This window comes from Saccopteryx bilineata, chromosome 4 (assembly GCF_036850765.1).
Source record: "Saccopteryx bilineata isolate mSacBil1 chromosome 4, mSacBil1_pri_phased_curated, whole genome shotgun sequence".
Taxonomy (NCBI): domain Eukaryota; kingdom Metazoa; phylum Chordata; class Mammalia; order Chiroptera; family Emballonuridae; genus Saccopteryx; species Saccopteryx bilineata.
The window spans coordinates 25,904,442-25,927,914 of record NC_089493.1 but is presented as its reverse complement, the minus strand read 5'-3'; the positions used below and the strand labels follow the sequence as shown (position 1 = coordinate 25,927,914).

Genomic DNA, 23,473 nt, shown 5'->3' with positions numbered 1-23,473 from the left:
TAAAGGACAGTAACTCCCACCCCCATTAGTATGCCCATTGAAAGTGCACACACACACTTTCTCCAACGCCCTGAAGAGGGGGAGCCGCATCCCTGTACATGTAGCTCAGGTTTCACTGGGATGGGTGGAGGAGGCTGGGGAAATGCACACCAGACTCATTCCCTGTGTACAACTGTCACATTCCTCTGCCTTGTCCCTGTTCTACACTCTTGTGACACCACATCATTCTCAGGAAAGCTTTTCTTTCTATTTATTTATTTATTTATTTATTTATTTTTGTATTTTTCTGAAGCTGGAAACGGGGAGAGACAGTCAGACAGGCTCCCGCATGCGCCCGACCGGGATCCACCCGGCACGCCCACCAGGGGCGAAGCTCTGCCCACCAGGGGGCAATGCTCTGCCCCTCCAGGGTGCCGCTCTGCCGCGACCAGAGCCACTCTAGCGCTTGGGGCAGAGGCCAAGGAGCCATCCCCAGCGCCCGGGCCATCCTTGCTTCAATGGCGCCTTGGCTGCGGGAGGGGAAGAGAGAGACAGAGAGGAAGGGGGGGGTGGAGAAGCAAATGGGCGCTTTTCCTATGTGCCCTGGCCGGGAATCGAACCCGGGTCCCCCGCACGCCAGGCCGACGCTCTACCGCTGAGCCAACTGGCCAGGGCCAGGAAAGCTTTTCTTTACGGAAAGGGCAACAGCCTGCTTAGCAAATTTTGCTTTACTAAAGACCAGTGCATTTTACATATTGCCTCCAAGTTCCTTAGAACCAACATGCATTTGATGAACCAAATATTAAAGCACAGGAGACCAGAGCCCTTGAATGTGTATTGACTAGAGGTTGGGGGTGTTCTACGGGAAGGCGGTTACAGAAGCACTGAGTCCTGCACTGCCACAGGTTACATAGAAGGTCAGATGAGGTTCTTAATGAACAGGCTGATGAGACTGTGGCAACATAGTGTCACCTATTGGCTACATGTATAGTAAAGGCAAACTATAGCACAGTTCACTTAGAATCTCTGAATTTGAATCAAATGTTAAACATTTTCATAGCTAACTTACTTGGCCCTATATACTTCATTCTAGAAATGATATAACTATTAGAAGTTGTTTACAGGGAATATATACAATATTATATTTTAGTATTGAGCAGAAATAAATACTAGGAGGAAAATAGAATAAAGCCCAAATTTTAGAATGAATAGAAAATGTATAACCAGTGAACTAGAATGAATCGAGGTTCAAGAAAGTGGGATGGAATTTTGGAGTTGAGGTTCCAGAAAAGGTGGAATTTTGGACAGGAAAGGAAACTATTAGATGCTGTAGAAAGGAATGTGTAGCTATCTAATCTCAGGCAAAGCCGAAATGAGAGTCACCTGCCTCCTCTGCGTCGGTCACTATAGCACTGGCATATTGCACACCCTGAGACTTGTCCTTTAATTGTGAGATACCGCGGTCAAGTAACGCCCACTGTGATTCAAAGCAAGCAAGTTTCTCCTGGCACTTAGCGCATTGCCTTACACAGCTGAGCAGCGCTGCCCTGCCCAGTGTCACACTATAAAAATTCCTGCCTCTCTGCTAAGTGCCTCTACTTGCTTGAGAAACTTCCTTTTGTTATTTGGAGACTGGGCTTATGTTACTGATGAGATTAAAAACAGCTTTCACTATAAAAGTTGACCATTTTTGCAGTGGGTTCAATATGTGTGCAGTTGGAAGAGTAAACGTCCTCTTCCCCAAAGTCCCGTGTTTGATTTTTCTCTTGCTGACTGTCCTACCCCTGCATCCATGAACAACTGCTTTGCATACACACACCTGAGAATCAGTCCCTGTTCATCCCCAAGTCAGGGCGCCTACTTATAGACTCTGACGTCTGGTATATAATGAGAAGACATTAAAGTAACTGTCTCTCAAGAATACTTGTTATTAAAGCAGTTTTTAGAAATAAAACCAATGTAGCTGGCCAGTGAGATGAATTCTGATATAAGCTACATGATTGCATAAATCTTTTAACATCTAATTCCTGAATCTAGATTGCTATTCATGGCTAGAAACTTGCAAGCCAGGAGTGGAAGTAGAGGAACAATTGTTGAATTCTGACCTTTGATCTAGTTATAATAAATAATAGTTTTATTCTGGAGTTAAATACCAACCCTAATTGGTATGGAAATCTCAAGGTTATTCAGGCAGGCAGTTCCTGGTGTTTCATCTGTCTCTTCCCTCACGTTCATTTGTTCATTGTATGGGTCCACTCTGCCTAGAACCTTCTCTTCATTTATAGCTGGATTCCTTCCTCCTCTGCCCGTCCTTCCTCTCAGAGCTTGCAAGCTCTCCTGCGGTCAGCTCACCACTTCCCTCACTGATGAAGGATTTCACAGGTGTCTCTGGCCGCTCTTTTCCTAACCCTGTTACTCCTGTCTGATGCTCACTCAGCACTTCACTTTGTGAATCATGTTAACATTTTATTCATGTATTTAAGAACATGTTTGTTTTCGGTCGCTGGTGGCCACATTTCTTCATACCTCCGGAAGCTTCTCGGAAAAGATCATGTCTTTTTAACTGTTTAATGGTTTGCACATTGAAGTACTTCAAGAGGGATCCCTGAAGATTAAATGTCATGCTCAAAAAAATATTAAATAAGCTTTGAGATTTTTAGTTCTCCAAGATTAGCTGGAAGTGTGTAATCGTGCACCTGAACTGTGGGAGCCAAACGGTGGGAGGAGGTGATCAAAGCGTGTGACACGTGAGCAGTGAGATTATGTAAGTGGAAACCCTTTCATCCATGGACTTCAGGATACACTGCACAGACTTTTTCTTAACCAGCTGTTTGGAAATCTCTTTGAGAGAGACAGGGAGACCAAACCAGAGACCTGAAACGACCAAGATCTGAGGGTGGTCAAGAAAGGAGCATGGACTCTGGACTCGGCAGACATTCCTTCCGCAGGCCTCTGTCGGGATCAGCAGGATCCAGGCTATTAATTACTGGGAAGCCTGCAGGCTACAACCCAGAAAGGTCTGCTTAACCTCACCCCGGTGTTGCTGAATCTCTGCCATTGAAATGACCATTAATACCAAAGGATATTTACAGAGGAAAGAGTAACAGGGTGATTTCAGTTGCTATGCATATTTCTCTTAAATTAGGCCCTGTTTCATTTCTGGAAGCTCCGTTAACCAGGGTTTGGGATAAGGTTGTTCACAATGAGATTTTTAATGTTTCTTCTGTACAATTTTCTGGCCACTGTACCTTAAAAAGAAAACAAATACAGAATAGTTAAAAAAAGGCTGGGTGGATAATTAAAACTATTAAGGAGGTGGAAGGACTGCCAAATGAGGCTGTTCTAAACTATATGAGGACCATTTTTTTAAAAATTGTGGTAAAATACACATAACATAAAATGTACCATTCTTTTTTCTAATTTTTATTGAATTTATTGGGGTGACATGGGTTAATAAAATTATACAGGTTTCAGGTGCACAGTTCTGTCACACATCCCCTGTGCGTTGCACTGTGTCCAGCACCCACGTCAGGTCTCCTTGCGTCACCGTTTGCCACCCCTTTGCCCTCCTCTGCCGCCCGCCCCCACCTTTCCCTCTGGTCCTCACCATATTCGTCTACCTTACAAGTTACTTTTTTCTTTACTTAACCCCTTCACCTTTTCCAGTAGACCCCCCCACCCCCTTCCCTCTGGCAGCTGGCAGTCTGTTCTTGTATCTATGAGTCTGTTTCTGTTTTGATCATTAGTTTATTTTGCTTATTAGGTTCCATATATAAGTGAAATCATATGGTGTCTGTCTTTCTCTGACTGGCTTATTTCACTTGGTATAATATCCTACAGGTCCATACCTGTTGCGAAAGGTAAGATTTTATTATGGCCAGGTGGTATTCCATTGTGTAAACGGTAGGACAGCTTTTTTACCTTCTCATCTACCAATGGGCACTTGGGCTGCTTCCAAATCTTGGCTATTATAAGCAATGCTGCAGTGAACATAGGGGTGCATATATTTTTTCAAATTAATGTTTTGGGTTTCTTCGGATATATTCCCAGAAGTGGAATCACTGGGTCGTAAGGCAGTTTCATTTTTAATTTTTTGAGATAACTCCACACTGCTTTCCACAGTGGCTGCACCAGTCTGCGGTCCCACCAACAGTGCACAAGAGTTCCTTTTACTCCATATCTTCACTTATTTTTTTGTACATATCCAATTTTCCCAATACCATTTATTGAATAGATGGTCCTCATTGTACATTTTTGCCTCCTTTATCAAATACTTGTTTGTTGATTTATTGATGGGTGCCATTTTGCCAGGTGCAAGGTGATATCTCATTGTGGTTTTCATTTGCATTTCTCTGATGATTAGTAACCTTGAGCATCTTTTCAAATGTCTATTGGCCATCTGTATGTCCTCTTTGTAGAAGTGTCTATTCAGGTCCTCTGCTCATTTCTTAATTGGATGTTTTTGTTGTTTTGCTGTTAAGTTTTATAAGTTCTTCATAAATTAGCCCCTTATCAGATGTGTCATTGGCGAATATGTTCTTCCATTCGATGCATTGTCTTTTCATTTTGTTGATGGTTTTCTTTGCTGTGGAAAACATTTTCTTTTAATATAGTCACATTTGATTATTTTTTCTTTTCCCTTGCCCAAAACAATAGATCGGAAAAATATATTGCTATGAGAAATGTTTGAGATTTTACTGCCTGTTTTCTTCTAGGATTTTTATGGTTTTGACTCTTACATTTAAATCTTTAATCCCATTTTGAGTTTATTCTAGTGTATGATGTAAGAAGGTGGTGTAGTTTTATTTTTTTGTACATATCCAATTTTCCCAATACCATTTATTGAATAGATGGTCCTCATTGTACATTTTTGCCTCCTTTATCAAATATTAATTGACCATAAAGGTGTGAATTTATTTCTGGGCTCTCTAGTCTATTTCATTGATCTATATGTCTTTTTTTTTTTTTTTTTTGTATTTTTCCGAAGTTGGAAACGGGGAGGCAGTCAGACACACTCCCGCATGCGCCCGACCGGGATCCACCCGGCATGCCCACCAGGAGGCGATGCTCTGCCCATCTTGGGGCGTCGCTCTGCCACAATCAGAGCCATTCTAGCGCCTGAGGCAGAGGCCACAGAGCCATCCTCAGCGCCCCGGCAAACTTTGCTCCAATGGAGCCTTGGCTGCAGGAGGGAAAGAGAGAGAGACAGAGAGGAAGGAGAGGGGAAGAGGTGGAGAAGCAGATGGGCGCTTCTCCTGTGTGCCCTGGCTGGGAATTGAACCCGGGACTCCTGCACGCCAGGCCGATGCTCTACCACTGAGCCAACCAGCCAGGGCTTGTCTTTTTTTATGCCAGTGCTATGTTGTTTTGGTTACTATGGCCTTATTTTATAGTTTGATATCAGGTAGCATGATTCCACCAACTTTGTTCTTAAGATTTTTGTTGCTCTTCAGGGTCTATTGTGATTCTATATAAATTTTTGGAACATTTGATTCTGTTCTGTGAAATATGCTATTGGTATCTTGATGGGAATTGTGTTGAATCTGTAGATTGCTTTGGGTAGTGTGGACATTTTAATGATGTTAACTCTTCCTATCCATGAACACTATATGCTTCTATTTATTTGTATCTTCTTCAGTTTCTTTCTTCAGTGTCATATAATTTTTCGAGTACAAGTCTTACACATCCTTGGTTAAATTTATTCCTAGTTATTTTTTGATGCAATTGTGAATGGGATGTTTTTTTGAATTTCCCTTTTTGATAGTTCATTATTAGTATATAAAAATGCAACTCATTTTGCCCTGGCCAGATAGCTTGGTTGGTTAGAGGATCAACCTGATATGTAAAAGTTGCCAGTTCCATCCCTGGTCAGGGCAGATACAGAAATAGATCAGTGTTTCTGTCCTTCTCTCTCTCTCCCTTCCTTTCTCTCTAAAATCAATCAATAAATTTTTGCGCCTGACCAGGTGGTGGTGCAGTGGATAGAGCATCAGACTGGGATGCAGAGGGCCCAGGTTCAAGACCCTGAGGTCACCAGCCTGGGTTCGGGCTCATCTGGTTTGAGCAAAGCTCACCAACTTGAGCCCAAGGTCACTGGCTCAGGCAGGGGGTTACTTGGTCTGCTGAAGGCCCACGGTCAGGGTACATATGAGAAAGCAGTCAATGAACAACTAAGGTGTCACAATGAAAAACTGATGATTGGCCCTGGCCGGTTGGCTCAGTGGTAGAGCGTCGGCCTGGCATGCAGGAATCCTGGGTTTGATTTCCGGCCAGGGCACACAAGAGGAGCGCCCATCTGCTTCTCTACCCCTCCCCCTCTCCTTCCTCTCTGTCTCTCTCTTCCCCTCCCACAGCCAAGGCTTCATTGGAGCAAAGTTGGCCCGGGTGCTGAGGATGGCTCTGTGGCCTCTGCCTCAGGCACTAGAATGGCTCTGGTTGCAACAGAGCAACACCCCAGATGGGCAGAGCATCGCCCCCTGGTGGGCATGCTGAGTGGATCCCGGTCGGGCGCATGCGGGAGTGTGTCTGACTGCCTCCTCGTTTCTAACTTCAGAAAAATACAAAAACAAACAAACAAAAAACCAAAAAAAATGATTATTGATGTTTCTCTCCGTTCCTGTTTGTCTGTTCTTATCTATCCCTCTCTATAACTCTCCCTCTGTCTCTGTAAAAATAAATAAATTTTTAAAAATTTTTTAAAAATTTATTTTAAAAATTTAAATACAGCTGATTTCTGGGTATTTATTTTGTATCCTGCTATTTTAGTGAATTCATTTATCAGTTCTAGTAATTTTTTGGTGGAAACTTTAGGGTTCTCTATTTATAATATCATGTCATCTGCAAATAATGACTCTTTTTTTTTAAGTGAGAGGCAGAGAGGCAGACTCCCACAGGCGCCCTGACTGGGATCCACCGGGCCACCTTCGTCTGGGACTGATGCTCTGCCCAACTGGGGGCACTGCTCTGTTGCTCGGCAACTGAGCTATTTTAGCACCTGAGGTGAGGCCATGGAGCCATCCCCCGCACCTGGAGCCAACTTTGCTTGACCCATTCAAGCCATGGCTGCAGGAAGGGAAGAGAAAGAGAGATGGTAGGAGATGGGTGGATTAGCAGATGGTTGCTAGTCCTGTGTGCCCTGACTGGAAGTTGAACCGGGGATTTCTGCACGCCTGGCCAATGTTCTACCGCTGAGCCAGCCGGCCAGGGCTAAAAATGTACTCTCAAAATTACCTGGTTTGGTGTCATAAAATCTTTCCTGCATGAACTCAAGAACCCACACACTACCTACCGGTGAGCCTGAAACAAACCCACTCTGAGCCCAGTTCCCGTCCGGTAACTATACAATATGTGTCCTTTTGTCACTGACTTATTTCACTTAGCATGTCTTCAGAGCTCACCCATGTTGTAGCATGTCAGAAGTTCAGTTCCTTTTAAGGCCGAATAATATTCCATTGTATGTATATATTACATTTAGTTTATTCATTCATCTGTTGATAGACAGTTGAGTGTTTTTTACCATTTGGCTATCGTGAATGATGCTGCTGTGAACATTGGTGTACAACTCCGAGTCCCTGCTTTCAGTTCTTCTAGATATATAAAGCCAGGGGTGGAGATGCTGGGTCGTATGAGGTTTTGTTTTTAGCTTCTTGAGGAGTCACCTATGCACGAGAGTTCTACTTTCTCCACATGCTTGCAGGCATTTTAAATTTTCCATTTGTTCTGTTTTGTTCTTAATAATAGTTATCCTGGTAGAGCGTCGGCCTAGCGTGCGGAGGACCCGGGTTCGATTCCCGGCCAGGGCACACAGGAGAAGCGCCCATTTGCTTCTCCACCCCTCCGCCGCGCTTTCCTCTCTGTCTCTCTCTTCCCCTCCCGCAGCCAAGGCTCCATTGGAGCAAAGATGGCCCGGGCGCTGGGCATGGCTCTGTGGCCTCTGCCTCAGGCGCTAGAGTGGCTCTGGTCGCAACATGGCGATGCCCAGGATGGGCAGAGCATCGCCCCCTGGTGGGCAGAGCATCGCCCCTGGTGGGCGTGCCGGGTGGATCCCGGCCGGGCGCATGCGGGAGTCTGTCTGACTGTCTCTCCCTGTTTCCAGCTTCAGAAAAAAAAAAAAAAAAAAAAAAAAAAAAAATAGTTATCCTAATGGGTGTTCTGTGGTATAAATGGGCACTTTTCTACCTGGACGAAATGGACTGAAAGGGGATATGCAGGAACCTGTAGTTGTGAAGACTGTGACTCAGGCAGTCACAGACAAGGCATGAGAATCTAAAATGGTAGACCTTGAGCAAGGTCTCACATTGAGCACGGAACATGGTATTTAACAAATAGCATAGCACAGACACTAACCAGCCCAAAAGGCACGCGCCATTCATCTTCCTCCTGGAAGATGTGTGCAGGCTGGATGTCAGCCTGGCTGAAGACCGGTGAGGTGAGTTTAGAGTGATGACAAAATATCTTCTTGCACAAGTTATTTCATCCCATGATGAGACTGCAAGCTCAAATATATGTAAATACTTCTTTAAAATACTTAGATAATTCACAATTTGGTGATTTTAAAAACTAAGACTTCTTTATAGCTCGCCTCTATACTTTAAAGTTGCTGTTAGTGAAGATGATGTGGTTCTATTTCTACCTTCACATAGCCCACTTTCCTGCCTTGGAAGCTCTCTGGTCCCTCTTGGAGGTCCGTGTGGTACTCACCGGGAAGGGAAATTGCTATTTTAATTATTTAACATTCACCAGCTATTTATTGAGCATTGGCCATGTGCCAGGCTTTCTAAGCACTATGAATGGAGCGGAGAGCAGAGCACACTTTGTCTCTGTGATCATGGAGCCACAGTTCAGTGGGCGAGTCAGATAACGTATCACACAAACAGATTTCTAATTCAGACTGTTTCGTTTTATCTATGAAGGAAAAGCACCTGAGACATTTCTCTCTCTAGTTTGTTCACACAACAACTCTAAGAAATCTGCTCTCTTTTCCCTTTAGGAGCTTCCAGTCAGGTGGCTTTGCTTGGGAGGGAGAGGTGGAGAACAACGCCTACAGCAAGGCTACAGGGGTGATCCCCCAGCAGAAGTACCACCCCACGGCGGGCAGCTACCAACTCCACTTTGCGCTGCAGCAGCTTGAGCAGCAAAAACTGCAGTCCCGGCAACTTCTGGACCAGAGTCGAGCCCGGCACCAGGTCATTCAAGATAAGACTTTTCCAAGTGCTAATATCTTCCTTCTGTTGGTAAAATAATAATAATAATAATAATAATAATAATATCATCTATGGGGAAACGTAGGAATACAGTTTACCAACACCACCATGGCTTGGATGGTGCTTGGGGAATCTACTCTTAGGGGAGAAATGTTCTGAGGCCGTATCATTGGCTTTGCTGGAAAGTGATGCTGAACCAGTTTTGACAGTCTTTCTTTCATTTGAATGTTTGCCCACAAAAGTCTCTATTGCAATATTTACCCTTTCTGTTGTACGATCTTAATTTAGTGACTTCCCGATGGTCTAATTCCCAGACACCTAAAAGCTCGCATTGTAAGTAATGTGCTCCACCCTTGCCTTCATCATCTTGCTTTACATGAGCACGCGTATTAATCTTCATGACCTATCGAGATTGTCAAGGAATCAGTCGCTTTCCATCCAGTTCTTGTAGGAAATGGTCCTAAGTTAATTTGTTAGTCTTCTGGTTTGATAGTTTGTACTCAAAACAACGAATACAAAAATATAACAGTAAACTCAGGAATCTAGTGAAATACTGCCGCCCTCCTCACAGTCTGTGAAGTGACAGAAACCTTTTCCAGTCCAGGTGGGAGGGAGCTGTCTGAGTGTATCACACTGTGTCAATGTGGCCCCAGGTACCACAAAGAGTCTAGGTGGGAGGGAGCTGTCTGAGTGTATCACACTGTGTCAGTGTGGCCCCAGGTACCGGCAAAGGGTCCAGGTGGGAGGGAGCTGTCTGAGTGTATCACACTGTGTCAATGTGGCCCCAGGTACCACAAAGAGTCCAGGTGGGAGGGAGCTGTCTGAGTGTATCACACTGTGTCAGTGTGGCCCCAGGTACCACAAAGAGTCCAGGTGGGAGGGAGCTGTCTGAGTGTATCACACTGTGTCAATGTGGCCCCAGGTACCACAAAGAGTCCAGGTGGGAGGGAGCTGAGTGTATCACACTGTGTCAGTGTGGCCCCAGGCACCGGCAAAGGGTCCAGGTGGGAGGGAGCTGTCTGAGTGTATCACACTGTGTGAGTGTGGCCCCAGGTACCACAAAGAGTCCAGGTGGGAGGGAGCTGTCTGAGTGTATCACACTGTGTCAGTGTGGCCCCAGGTACCACAAAGAGTCCAGGTGGGAGGGAGCTGTCTGAGTGTATCACACTGTGTCAGTGTGGCCCCAGGTACCACAAAGAGTCCAGGTGGGAGGGAGCTGTCTGAGTGTATCACACTGTGTCAGTGTGGCCCCAGGTACCACAAAGAGTCCAGGTGGGAGGGAGCTGTCTGAATATATCACACTGTGTCAGTGTGGTCCCAGGTACCACAAAGAGTCCAGGTGGGAGGGAGCTGTCTGAGTGTATCACACTGTGTCAGTGTGGCCCCAGGTACCGGCAAAGGGTCCAGGTGGGAGGGAGCTGTCTAAGTGTATCACACTGTGTCAGTGTGGCCCCAGGCACCGGCAAAGGGTCCAGGTGGGAGGGAGCTGTCTGAGTGTATCACACTGTGTCAGTGTGGCCCCAGGTACCACAAAGAGTCCAGGTGGGAGGGAGCTGTCTGAGTGTATCACACTGTGTCAGTGTGGCCCCAGATACCGCAAAGTATCCAGGTGGGAGGGAGCTGTCTCAGTGTATCACACTGTGTCAGTGTGGCCCTAGGTACCAGCAAAGGGTCCAGGTGGGAGGGAGCTGTCTAAGTGTATCACACTGTGTCAGTGTGGCCCCAGGCACCGGCAAAGGGTCCAGGTGGGAGGGAGCTGTCTGAGTGTATCACACTGTGTCAGTGTGGCCCCAGGCACCGGCAAAGGGTCCAGGTGGGAGGGAGCTGTCTGAGTGTATCACACTGTGTGAGTGTGGCCCCAGGTACCACAAAGAGTCCAGGTGGGAGGGAGCTGTCTGAGTGTATCACACTGTGTCAGTGTGGCCCCAGGTACCGGCAAAGGGTCCAGGTGGGAGGGAGCTGTCTGAGTGTATCACACTGTGTCAATGTGGCCCCAGGCACCGGCAAAGAGTCCAGGTGGGAGGGAGCTGTCTGAGTGTATCACACTGTGTCCGTGTGGCCCCAGGTACCAGCAAAGGGGGACTTCACAGAAAAGACAGGTCATAAAGAGCTAAAATTTCTTTATGGTTCAGGATTATTATGAGAATTGGTTACATGTTCTGTTGGGCTGAATCAGTATTGATTCTGTGAGCTTCCCTGATATTTGTTTATCTGAAGAAGTATCTTTTATCAGCTTAATCTCTTGTCGTTTGCTCTTTCTTATAAAAATATTGTGTGCATTAGTTTCTGCAAAATTAATATTTACTCTAACGCGAAGGCAGCACTTACCAAAGATTTTTCTTCTAAATGAAACAATTTTCATTGCGCTATCTTTACATACCTCTTCAACATTGTCCAGGTTCAGACATGCTTTATTTCAGTATCATTCATCACTTGATCATCTTTATCGGTGATAAGGGTACTCTATATATTTTTTAATGTACTCTGTGTATAACATTAACTCATTGTAATTGAAAAATTCTAGTGCAGCCATTTGTGAAGTTGTTGAAGCCGAACGTGAGGTCATTTTTACTGGAGAAATATCCAGACTTCTTATCTGGAAAATACGGGATGCAGCATCTCATTTTGATTGCCACACTGCCTTTTGTCAGGTAGAAATTTCCTTTTTTAGAAAGTCTAGGATAGTTAAGGCATTTCAGCCAGTTTGCATGTTCACACTTGCAAATATAAATGGATATTTTTGATTTTTTTTAGTCTATGTAAATTTTTAAAGACACTTTAAACTTCTAAACTTCAACATCATTCAAAGAATGCCAACTTAAATCAGATACTACACAGTGGAGGTATCATATGTCGCCTTATTTCTCATGTGAGTATCATCTAACTCTAATGTATCTAGACAGTTAGTCCCTTATAATTTTTAACGCTTCCATACTTTGAAATGGGGGTGATTAAAAAAAAAAGAGGTGCTTTCAGGGCATTGAAATTTTGAAGAAGGAGACACAGTTTTGCTGATGTTCACTTTTAGAAACTGCTTCGTATAAGTTCCTCTAATTCTTTTGAGTAGCTTCCAGCATCTCACATTCCTTTGAAAATTCGGAGAGCTATTATTCTTGTGGTTTTTTCACTGAGGATTATACTGGTTTTGTTTCACTGAACTATGGAGTATATGGAAAATGTTTTCTAGAATCTGTCAGACTGTCTGTCTTAGAGAAGAGTCAGAACTCCCAAGAAGGGAGTTATCTCGTGCCTCCTGGAGAGGGAACAGAAAATCATTCATCATAATTTTATGTATGTTTATAACATAATTTTATTTCTTCCCCCTGTTCTAATCCACAGTTTTATTTAGGTAAAAAATGAGGAATGGTAAAGTTCTGGGACTGTGGGAGAGAGCTTTATTAGCTTGAAGAGTTTATAACTATTGACATAGCAAATAAGCTATTAGATTTTCTAACATTAAGGATATTTAGGCCCTGGCTGGGTCGCTCAGTTGGATAGAGTGCTGCCCGATAGGCCAAGGTTGAGGTTTCAATCCTGGTCAGAGCACATACAAGAATCAGCCAATAAATGCATAAAGAAGTGGAACAACAAATTGATGTTTCTCTCCCCCCAAATCAATAAAATAAATAACTTTTAAAAAATCATATTTAGTAACTTAGGGCACTTTATTTCAGGAAACAAAAATCACTTCACAAAAGGAACAAAAAAAACCCTACTAGATTTTAAGCCTCTATTGTTAGCTTGCTTACCTATGACTGTGCTAGACCTCACCATTATAATCACAATCATTGATTGAAGCATGGTTTGTATTCTCAGTATGTCCTGTATTTCTGTTCTTGGATTAACCTTTAAAATAGAGATAGGTTGTCTGATGAACTTCTTGTGCTTTGGATTCATTTTAAGTGTAGATAGCCATTGATATAACTAAGAGCAGTGGGTAGAATTGAAATCTGATTTATCTAGCATTTATCCATAAGATAGACCTGTTTGTGCAACAGGACATTGAAGGTGACTTTATATTTTAAAAATGATATTTTATTACACTGTTACATATCATATAGTACATATCATATTATATGTCATATTACTGTATATTGTGTACATGGATGCTGCCTTTCCTAGTGATCTCCTAAAAATGTTTTGAGAAAGTTCTTGCAGCCTTTCTTTCATTACTTGCAGGGGAAGTTCTCCATCCTTTTTCTGCACGTAGGTAGCCAGCTTATTGCAGGTATTAATTTCAAGAAGGCACTCTCTGATTCAGTATATTAGTTTGGAAATGGGCATCTCTAACCATTCAGGCAGAGTAAGCTTTGATCTTCATCTCTGTCTAGCACTTCACTCATAAATCTAGAAATTTTCATGTACTGAATCTACCTCTACTAAATTAAACTGGTCCTGTAATGTCATGGGAGAGGAAAGTCACGCAGAGCCATTGGCAAAGGTCTCTAGGGACAGAGGTACAAAGAAATAGGCACGATCCCGTCCATCTGATAACATGACAAACAAAAGACAAAACTGAAATATGAGCTTTTACACACTGATGGGTAAAGCCAAGCAGTTTTTAAAAAAAGACATTGTTCTAAGTCAGAGGTCAGCAAACTTATTCTGTACATGCCTATCTAGCACATATTTGTGACCTTGCAGGTTATAGATAGGGCCTCTGTGGCAGCCTCTCAACTCAGCTATAGTAGAATGAAAACAGTCATAGACAATATGTAAATGAATGAATGTGGCTGTTTTCCAGTAAAACTTTATTTACAAAAACAGGCAGCAGGATGGTTTGGGCCTGCAAGCCCTTTCTGAGATCCCCTGTTTTGAGCAACAACCCCCCTTGGAGAGCCTGTTAAAAATACTAATTGCTTCCCCAGCCCCATTTATGGTTCAGCACATTTGTGATGGGGCGCACTTATTTACTGTTTCTCAGGTCCCAGGTGATACTAAGGCTTTGAGAACCATTGAGGGAAAGAGATTAGAAATATCCCCTCTTTGTTATTTGTTTTCCGTCCTTGGGAAGGGAGACTGGATGTGTTAACTGTAATGTTGCCCTTATAAAATTACAGCAGTCATTTTTTATAGGAACTTTGTTTCTGTCTTTCTCAGTCCCTCCACTACAGTCTCCGGATACATAACTTTTCCAAACTTGAAAGCCTCTTGCTTGTTCTTCTTGTCAGGGTACACCGTGCTCAGCATTCGCTGCTCCCTCCCAGGATTCAAGTTTCATAGTGGACAAGAGATCAGTAATGGGGCAGATGCTCTTTGTTTTAATAATAATAGCTAGCATTTAATAAGCACTTACTGTGGTCCAAGCATTATTCCAGGTGCTTTACATATTATTAACTCATTTAAAATGGGTTTCGGAATGGTAGGGGCAATTGCAGAATCTCGATAGTCCAGGGACGGTCAGATGACTGTGTTACGTGTTGATGTGTCCCTGTGCGTCTCCTCTCCAGTCTCCCTCTCTAGTCTCCCTCACTGCTTCCCGCTTCCTTCTCAGACTGGCTTCCTGCCCCTGAAGGAGAAGGTTCAAAACTTTCCTTTCAGCTGAGTTGTGGGACTCTCATGGGCAACAGTGACTGCTGGTGACATCAGCATGAGTAGCCCTCCACGCTGGGGTCTATGAGGAGGGCTTCACGGCTGTGAGGCCCGACTGACCTGATTCTAATTGCCGCCATTGAGCTGATGTTATTCTTGGCTTGGGACAGAGCGATTACTCAGTAGTTTCTGTTAAAGTGATCCTTTGTTAAACCTCTGCTCCCAACCCCCCTCTCCTTCCCTCCCACTCTTCTCTGCCTCATCTAGGCTGAAATAAAGCCCAAAAAGCAGAAAAATTAAGGACATTTCAATGGCCATATCAGAATGCTGAAATTTCTTTTAACAACAAAGTTGGGGAGGGGGATTTTAATCTCTCACGGGTTCCCAAAGTCTTCGATTTTTTGTAGACTTACTTTTCAACACAGTTAAGGTAACTCAGGGCAGGAAAACTGCATCCTAACTTCCTCCCATCCTTTCATTGCATCTGCTCCTTACCTCCTCTGCCCACCGTGGCCAGCTTCAGCAGGCTAACCCTGGTTCACCGAGGGCCAACAGAGACTCCAGTGTTCTTCTAACGAGTGGGGTGGGGGAGCTCAGTGTTCACATCTAGGGGTCTTTCAGTGTGCTTGTAGTATCTTGAGTGCCATATGTAATGAGCCTTTTGCTAATGGTGTGTGTGTGTGTGTGTGTGTACACGCACAACCTCACAGGTGTGGAAAGGATTCCCATATAAACCCAACCAAATCTTGTTATTTTGCTCCTAAAAGTTCATTGCATGTGTCTAGAAAAATTCTGCCCCCCTGGTGGAATGATACTGTTTCTCCAGGCCTTCAGCTGCTGTGTGTTTGTGTTGTGGGGGAGGGGAAGAACGAGAAATTCAGCAGGCACCGGGCTTTTCCATGCGGCCAGCAATAACCCGCTAGCTCCTCAGCATGGCACACACAGCGAACAGACAGGCTCGCTGTGCAGGCGGGTCTTTCTGCGCGTTTCTAACAGAGGACTTGACGGGAGGGTTGGCCGGGGTGTGCAAGGGAAGGAGCTTAGGCCTGTGTGCTTGAATTTCTGGAGCAGGTTGACTCAAGTGTCATAACCCTCTGCTGCTTTGTTTTTTTGGTTGTGTTTGGTTTGGGTTTTTTGTTCTATTTTGTTTTTCCTTCTGACCCTTGTCAGAAACTCATAAAATGTGTAGTTTCTAGGTAATGATGATGATAATGATGATGATGAATTTTCCTAGAACCATTTGATTCAGTAGATTTTGCCAAATCAAACTCTTCTCTTCTTACTTCATACAAACACATTGAAAATATGTGAAATAATACATGTAAAACTACATTCAGTTGTTTAAAATAGTCACACTGGACAAGCTTTGGAGTCAGATAATCCTCAGTTTAAATCTCAGCCCTGCCCAGCCCATGACCTGGGACAAGCATTCAAACTTCTTTGAACCTTGGTTTGTGTATCTCTAATTTGGAGATGATAGTATATACCTGTGAGTTATCATGAGGACTGTCATCTTCGGGACTTGACTATGTGCAAAGCACTGAACCAGGGTTTTATTTGTGTTATTGCATTGAGTCCTCACAAGTGCCCTCTTATTAGCCCCATTTTATAGATGAAAAAACAGAGCATCATTAATTTAACTTTATCAGGGTCACAGAAGTATTGATGGAAGAGCTGGGGTTTGAACCCAAGAGTGTCAGTCTCCAGCATCCTGGCTCTTGAAGGGGTATCAGTCTCCAGCATCCCGGCTCTTGAAGGGGTATCAGTCTCCAGCATCCCAGCTCTTGAAGGGGTATCAGTCTCCAGCATCCCAGCTCTTGAAGGGGTATCAGTCTCCAGCGTCCCGGCTCTTGAAGGGGTGTCAGTCTCCAGCATCTTGGCTCTTGGAGGTCATGCTCTGTTCTACTTCCCTGACAATATACTAAGGCATTCAATACATAATAGCGATATGAATTAGGACAGGGGTCTCAAACTCGCGGCCCACAGGCCGCATGCGGCCCGCCGAACAATTTTGTGCGGCCCGCAGACTAATCCATGAAGTTCAAAATATTTTGGATAAAATTAAGTAAGCCTAGGGGCCTACTTGTATTTTTCATTTCTCTAGCATCCTAGCTAGATATTAGCTTAGTTAACAGCAGTTGTGATGCGAACTACAGTTTCCGGTTGTTTTGTGACACTGAGTTAACTGCATGTACGATTGTGCTTGTTGTACTGATTTTTTTTTGTTTTCAACTGCAGTGAGAAAAGTGTTGCGTAACAGTTGCCTTTTGTAGACCTCGTGCGGCCCGCCGAATGGCTGTGATCTTGCTCTGCGGCCCACATGCTGAGTTGAGTTTGAGACCCCTGAATTAGGACATAAAATTTCATAAAATTTAAGCTGTGGTTGATACATTCAACAAGTACTTATTGACACCTATAAAACTGTATTTGAGAGCTTATTTGGAGCTTCTAGCAGGAGAGCACAGCTACTCGTATACCTTTGACCAAACAATGGTCCTCTCCTCTATCAGAAAAGGTCATCCTCTTTGACTGAGTGCGCAGGTTTGAGAGGGACACACATGGAACAGTGAGGGAGGAAGGGGACACCCACCTAGCCAGCCAGATCAACTGAATCAACCCTGGCAATCAGTGGGTGACAGATGTTGCAGCCAGATCATCCTCACATCCTAAAACTGTATTTGAAAAGTTATACTGCCTGACCTGCGGTAGCTCAGTGGATAAAGCGTCAACCTGGTATGCCGAAGTCACCGGTTCGAAACCCCGGACTTGCCTGGTCTTGCTTGGTCGAGGGACATATGGGAGTTAATGCTTCCTCGTCCTCCCCCCATTTTCTCTCTCTCTTCTCTGTTTCTCAAAATGAATTTTAAAAATCTTAAAAAAAAGAAAAGAAACATTATACTGGGTTACCTTAACTGGTCTTCTATATATCTGTACTGTTGCAAAGGAAATTGTTTACTTAAACATCTATAAACTCAGGCCAGGACATTATCACAATTACCACAGATTCCTAAATGTCTTAAGAAGGTTTTCCTGGGCTCAAAACTTAGAAATGTCTATATTTTGCCTTCTCTTCTGCTTGTATCATTCAGTAATGGGGTCAAGGACTACTGGGTCGTACAGTTGATACAATGTTCTAGAAGTTTGCAGATTCAGAGCACTTATGTGGATTGTTATTAATAACAGGAGTTGTCTCTTCAATTCCGCTTTGGATTTTTAAAAAATTTATTAAATTTATTTGGGTGGCATTGGTTAATTATGTAGGTTTCAAGTGTACAGTTCTATAATGCATTGTCTGTATATTGTACTGTTTGGCCTTTCACCCCTTTTATTTTTACTGGTCATACTATTTTAATTTTATTTCTACGATAAGTGTTTTTGAGAAGACTTCCGGGAAATGTGGCAGGTGCCGACGAATGTGAATACCACAGATGAAACCTTTGCATGATTAACATTATGCTTGCTTTTTCAGTACTTTGTAAATGTAATTCTTGATGTGTTACTACAGTATAGACATCAGTGTGTGATGCTGATTCATTACTAATAGTAATAGAAGTCCCTGGCTTCCAGCAGGTTGTTTCCTGAGCTGAAGCATCCCTCTGGACTCTTGAAGGAAGGTGAGGGCTAGGAAATGGGCGTACAGTGAGTGCCTCCTGAGTGCTAGGGGTAGAATCCTCTCCACTCCACTGATGAGGAAACACGCTCACAACATCGAAGTAACTTAGGCAAGATTGCACAGCTAGCTAATTGCAGAGATGACATTCAAACCAGGTCAGAGGGCTTCCCAAGCCCTTTTTCACTCTACCACCCTCTCCTTAATAGAAGTGACACTTCATTCGCTGCTTGTTTTATACATTTGTCATCCATCACATAGGCGTTCCAATTTTATTGCTTTTGCCGCTGCTTCTGCTTTACACCCGTATACACAAATATATAAAAGAAAGGGTCAGCATAAAGAATCAAAATCACCTGTCAGCTGCTTGAAATCGATCTTGTTTGTTGAATGTTCTTAAAATGTAGTTTTGCGCCTGACAGGTGGTGGCGCAGTGGACAAAGCATAGTACTGGGACGCGGAGGACCCAGGTTCAAGACCCTGAGGTCGCCGGCTGAGTATGAGTTCATCTGGTTTGAGCAAAGCTCACCAGCTTGAGCCCAGGGTCGCTGCCTTGAGCAAGGGGTACTCAGTCTGTGTAGCCCCCGGTCAAGGCACATATGAGAAAGCAATCGATGAACAACTAAGGTGTCACAACGAAAAAAACTAATTATTGATGCTTCTCATTTCTCTCCATTCCTGTCTGTCTCTATCTATCCCTTTCTCTGACTCTCTCTCTGTCACTGTAAAAAAAAATAAAGATAAATAAAAAATAAAATAAAATGTAGTTTTGCTACAGCTGCCTGGTGACGAGTTTTGTTTCCTCCCCCGCTGTGTTACCTGGGCTTTGTTTCTGTTTGTCTGTGGGCATGTGAGAGGCTCACAGCAGTAGCTTTGTGAGATGAGGGAAGACCTCGTACTTATACATGAGGAACCCCATCCACCTCAGATGGACGCAGCCACGGGCAAAAGCCTGATGAACATGTGACAGCAAGGTCTGTGCAAGATGCACAGCAGGTCAGCCGCATGGGATTCTGAGCCAAAGAGAGCAAACTGTACATTGGAAGACGGAGACGAGCTAGATGATCTGTAAAGCCTGAGTTTAAAGTTGTAAGGGGACTTAGAGATTGCCTTGTCTGTTTCCTTTAACCATTCAGGAGATGTGAGACACAGACGTTCTAGAAAACAAGTGCCCTGATGTATGTATATCAGTAATTCTCTAGATCTGCTAGCAAATAATGGATTTATCTGAAGAAGTCATTGAAAATGAGCCTATAAATTATCTTTTTTTCACTAATTGAACTCTTAGTCTGGGGCCATTGCTGATCTTTTGAAGTTGTTTTTATAAACATGCATACATATTTAACTTTTAAAATAAGTAATGATGATTTGCTTACAATATTTTTCAACCTTTTCTTCTTGAAGTAAAGAATGTGTAATCTGTCTTATAAATGTATCTGGTGAAAACCAGACATCCCGCCAGGTTTGCTTTAGACTTTCTTTGGAAGGGAGATTTTATTTCAATGAGTTTACTTGAAAAGGGAGTCAGCATAGCATGAATAAGGAAGGCAGTGTCATAGAGTGGGTTCTGAGATGAGACTCCTCCACAGGGTAGATCCCAGCTTACTACTGAGTAGCTGTGTGATCGTGGGCGAGTTATAGAACCTTTTGTTCCTTGGTTTCTTACTCTGCATGGAGATGATGATAGGACCCACCTCAAATGCTTGGGAGGATTAAATGGTAATGTGTAAAGCGCTTAGAGCAATGCTGGCCCATGGTAAAAAAAAATAAAATAAAATAAAAAAAGCTCAGTAAAAGTTTATTGGTCTTAGTGTTATATATCACTTTTTATTTTATTGTGGTAAAAATACATAGCATAGATTTACTCTCTTGCCTGGCCTGTGATGGCACAGTGGGTAGAGTATTTATCTGGAATGCTGAGGTCGCTAGTTCAAACCCCTGGGCTCGCCTGGTCAAGGCACATAAGAGAAGCAACTATTAGTTAATGCTTCACCACTACTTTCTCTCTCTCTCTCTTTTTTCTCTTTAAAATCAATAAATAAATATCTTTTTAAAAATTTACCCTTTTAATTTTTAAGTGTGTACAGTACAGTATTGTGAACTATATGCACAGCCTTGTACAACAGGTCACTGTAATTTATTCATCTTGCATGACTGAAACTCTATGCTTATTGAATAACTTCCCATATCCTCCTCCCCTAAGCTCTGGCTACCACCATTCTACTTTGTGTTGTTATGAGTTTGACTACTTTATATTCTTTATATATTGGGATCATGCAAAATTTGTCTTTTTTGATTGGCCTATTTCATTTAATATAATGTCCTGAAGCTTCATCCATCTTGTTACATATGACAGGATTTCTTTTTTTAAGACTGAATAATCTTCTATTGTAGGTATATACATTTTCTTTACCCATTCATCTGTCAGTGGGCATTTAGATGGCTTCTACATCTTAGCTATTGTGAATAAATCTTCAATAAGCATGTGTGAAAATACCTCTTCTACTATATATTACTTATGACCTTAAATATACATGTCGTTATAATTCAACTTGGGAGTTTTAGTTAAACCTTCTGTGCCAGAAGCAAAAATTAGTGAAAATTATATTTAAAAAGATGTTTTAGAAGTTCAAGGCTCATAAAGTATTTCTTAGCTATCTTTTTACTGCTATTTGCTTATTTAGACAATAAAAAATATACAATTTAATTTGTTCACAATTGCTAGAGAGAGATATGAGAAGAATAGAAAGAGTAAGGAATATGATAAACTGATTGAGAGAATGTCTGTGTTGATTGTAGCATGTTTGTCCAAAGACATAGATGCCTTATAAACATAAACAAGAAAGGAAACAGTGTTAGCATCAAATTATGAGCCACCTTTTCATGGCACACATACTGTTTCTTTAGTAACCAAGGAAAGATGAGGAAATTATTCTTGAACATACTGATGAAAATGTAACTTGAACAATCATGACAGGAGGCGATTTGAGAATAGATATAAAAAAGGATTTAAAATAGGCCCTGGCCGGTTGGCTCAGCGGTAGAGCGTCGGCCTGGTGTGCGGGGGGACCCGGGTTCGATTCCCGGCCAGGGCACATAGGAGAAGCGCCCATTTGCTTCTCCACCCCCCCTCCTTCCTCTCTGTCTCTCTCTTCCCCTCCCACAGCCAAGGCTCCATTGGAGCAAAGATGGCCCGGGCGCTGGGGATGGCTCCTTGGCCTCTGCCCCAGGCGCTAGCGTGGCTCTGGATGCCCGGGAGGGGCAGAGCATCGCCCCCTGGTGGGCGTGCTGGGTGGATCCTGGTCAGGCGCATGCGGGAGTCTGTCTGACTGTCTCCTCGTTTCCAGCTTCAGAAAAATACAAAAAAATAAAAAATAAAATAAACGAAGCTGCCACCTTCTGATCTAGCTATTCCTTTTCAAGGAAATGATTTTATGGAAATGATCCAGCATATGTGAAAAGATACAGAGAACATGTTTTTTTTTATCACAACACTGTTCTCAACACAGTTCTATGACTCATGAGGCAGACCTTCCCTGGAGATGCTGTTTAGAGTGCCACCTGTCTCATCCTCCAGCATACGCTGTCCCCTTTGCCTTCATAGCATTTCTCTGGTCGAGTGACTTTCGAACCTTTTCCACCTCATGGTACACATTAACCAGTTACTAAAATTCTGCGGCACACCAAAAATATATCACATTTTTTGCCAGTCTGACAAAAATGAAATAAAATAAGTATAATTTTTATTCGTTCACACCAGATGGCTATTGTGTTGGCTGTTGTCATTTTTTTATTTGACAGTCTAAGGGAAAAGGGGTCGGTGCCCCTGACTAAATAGGTACTGCATGTTTTAAAAATTCTTGCAGCACACCAGTTAAAAATCACTGCTCTAGTATCTTATGTTGTTTACTTATCCTTGTTTACTTAATCTTGTTTATAGCTCATCTAGACCCAATTGAATGTAAATGTTACAAGGCAGGACTTTTTTCCTGCTTTCTTTATTCCTGGATCCCCAGTTCTTAGGACAATACTTGCCATATAATGCAGTGGTCCCCAACCTTTTTTGGGCTACGGACCGGTTTAATGTCAGAAAATATTTTCACAGACCGGCCTTTAGGGTGGGATGGATAAATGTATCACGTGACTGAAACAGGCGTCATGAGTGAATCTTAGACGGATGTAACAGAGGGAATCTGGTCAGTTTTTAAAAATAAAACATCGTTCAGATTTAAATATAAATAAAACAGAAATAATGTAAGTTATTTATTCTTTCTCTGCAGACCGGTACCAAATGGCCCACGGACCAGTACCGGTCCGTGGCCAGGGAGGTTGGGGACCACTGACATAATGGATCCTTGACGATATTTGTTGAGGAAATGAATGAATGAATCTGATAGGTTAAAAAAAAATTAAATCTGGCCCTGGCCGGTTGGCTCAGAGGTAGAGCATCAGCCTGGCATGCAGAAGTCCCGGGTTCAATTCCCAGCCAGGGCACACAGGAGAAGTGCCCATCTGCTTCTCCACCCCTCCCCCTCTCCTTCCTCTCTGTCTCTCTCTTCCCCTACCATAGCCAAGGCTACATTGGAGCAAAGATGGCCCGGGTGCTGAGGATGGCTCCATGGCCTCTGCCTCAGGCGCTAGACTGTCTCTGATCACAACAGAGCAACACCCCAGATGGGCAGAGCATTGCCCCCTGGTGGGCATGCCGGGTGGATCCCGGTCAGGCGCATGCGGGAATCTGTCTGACTGCCTCCCCGTTTCCAGCTTCAGAAAAAATACAAAAAAAAAAAAAATTAAATCTCATTTTTATTTACATTTATTGATTACTGGTGGGTGAAATTTTAATGGTCTTGGTGTACAAAAGGCCTCCCTGAGGTTAATAATAAATTTACAAAGTGTGAAGGAAAAATTGGTAGATTTGACAATATACCCAGTCCAAGACAGTTCAAGTGTCTCAGCACTATTGAAAAAATAACTCAGAGACTACTGTTGGTTTCTGGTTAGATAAAGGAGTCTGAGGCTTGTGAGTATATTTGAATATGTGTTTTTAATGGTCTGCATTGCTGCTCAGATATTAGCAAGTATAGCTGATTTAGGGACTGTCTGAATCACAGGGGTTTCCTTTGGCTGGTTAATCGTTTCTCCTAAG

The 23,473-nt window shown here is 43.2% G+C and overlaps 1 protein-coding gene across 11 annotated transcripts in view; it reads left to right on the top strand.

The window, feature by feature from the left end:
• The window catches only part of TTLL5 (tubulin tyrosine ligase like 5), a 308,772-nt gene that overhangs the window by 196,812 nt on the left and 88,487 nt on the right, over nucleotides 1-23,473 (top strand). For all 11 annotated transcript variants that reach the window (XR_010731041.1, XM_066272631.1, XM_066272636.1 and 8 more), the window contains one exon: nucleotides 8,969-9,164. Coding sequence is in view for 10 of the 11 variants with exons in the window: in XM_066272631.1 (XP_066128728.1) it covers nucleotides 8,969-9,164 (196 nt within the window). In the remaining variant the exon portion in view is untranslated. The remainder of the gene's footprint in view (nucleotides 1-8,968; nucleotides 9,165-23,473) is intronic.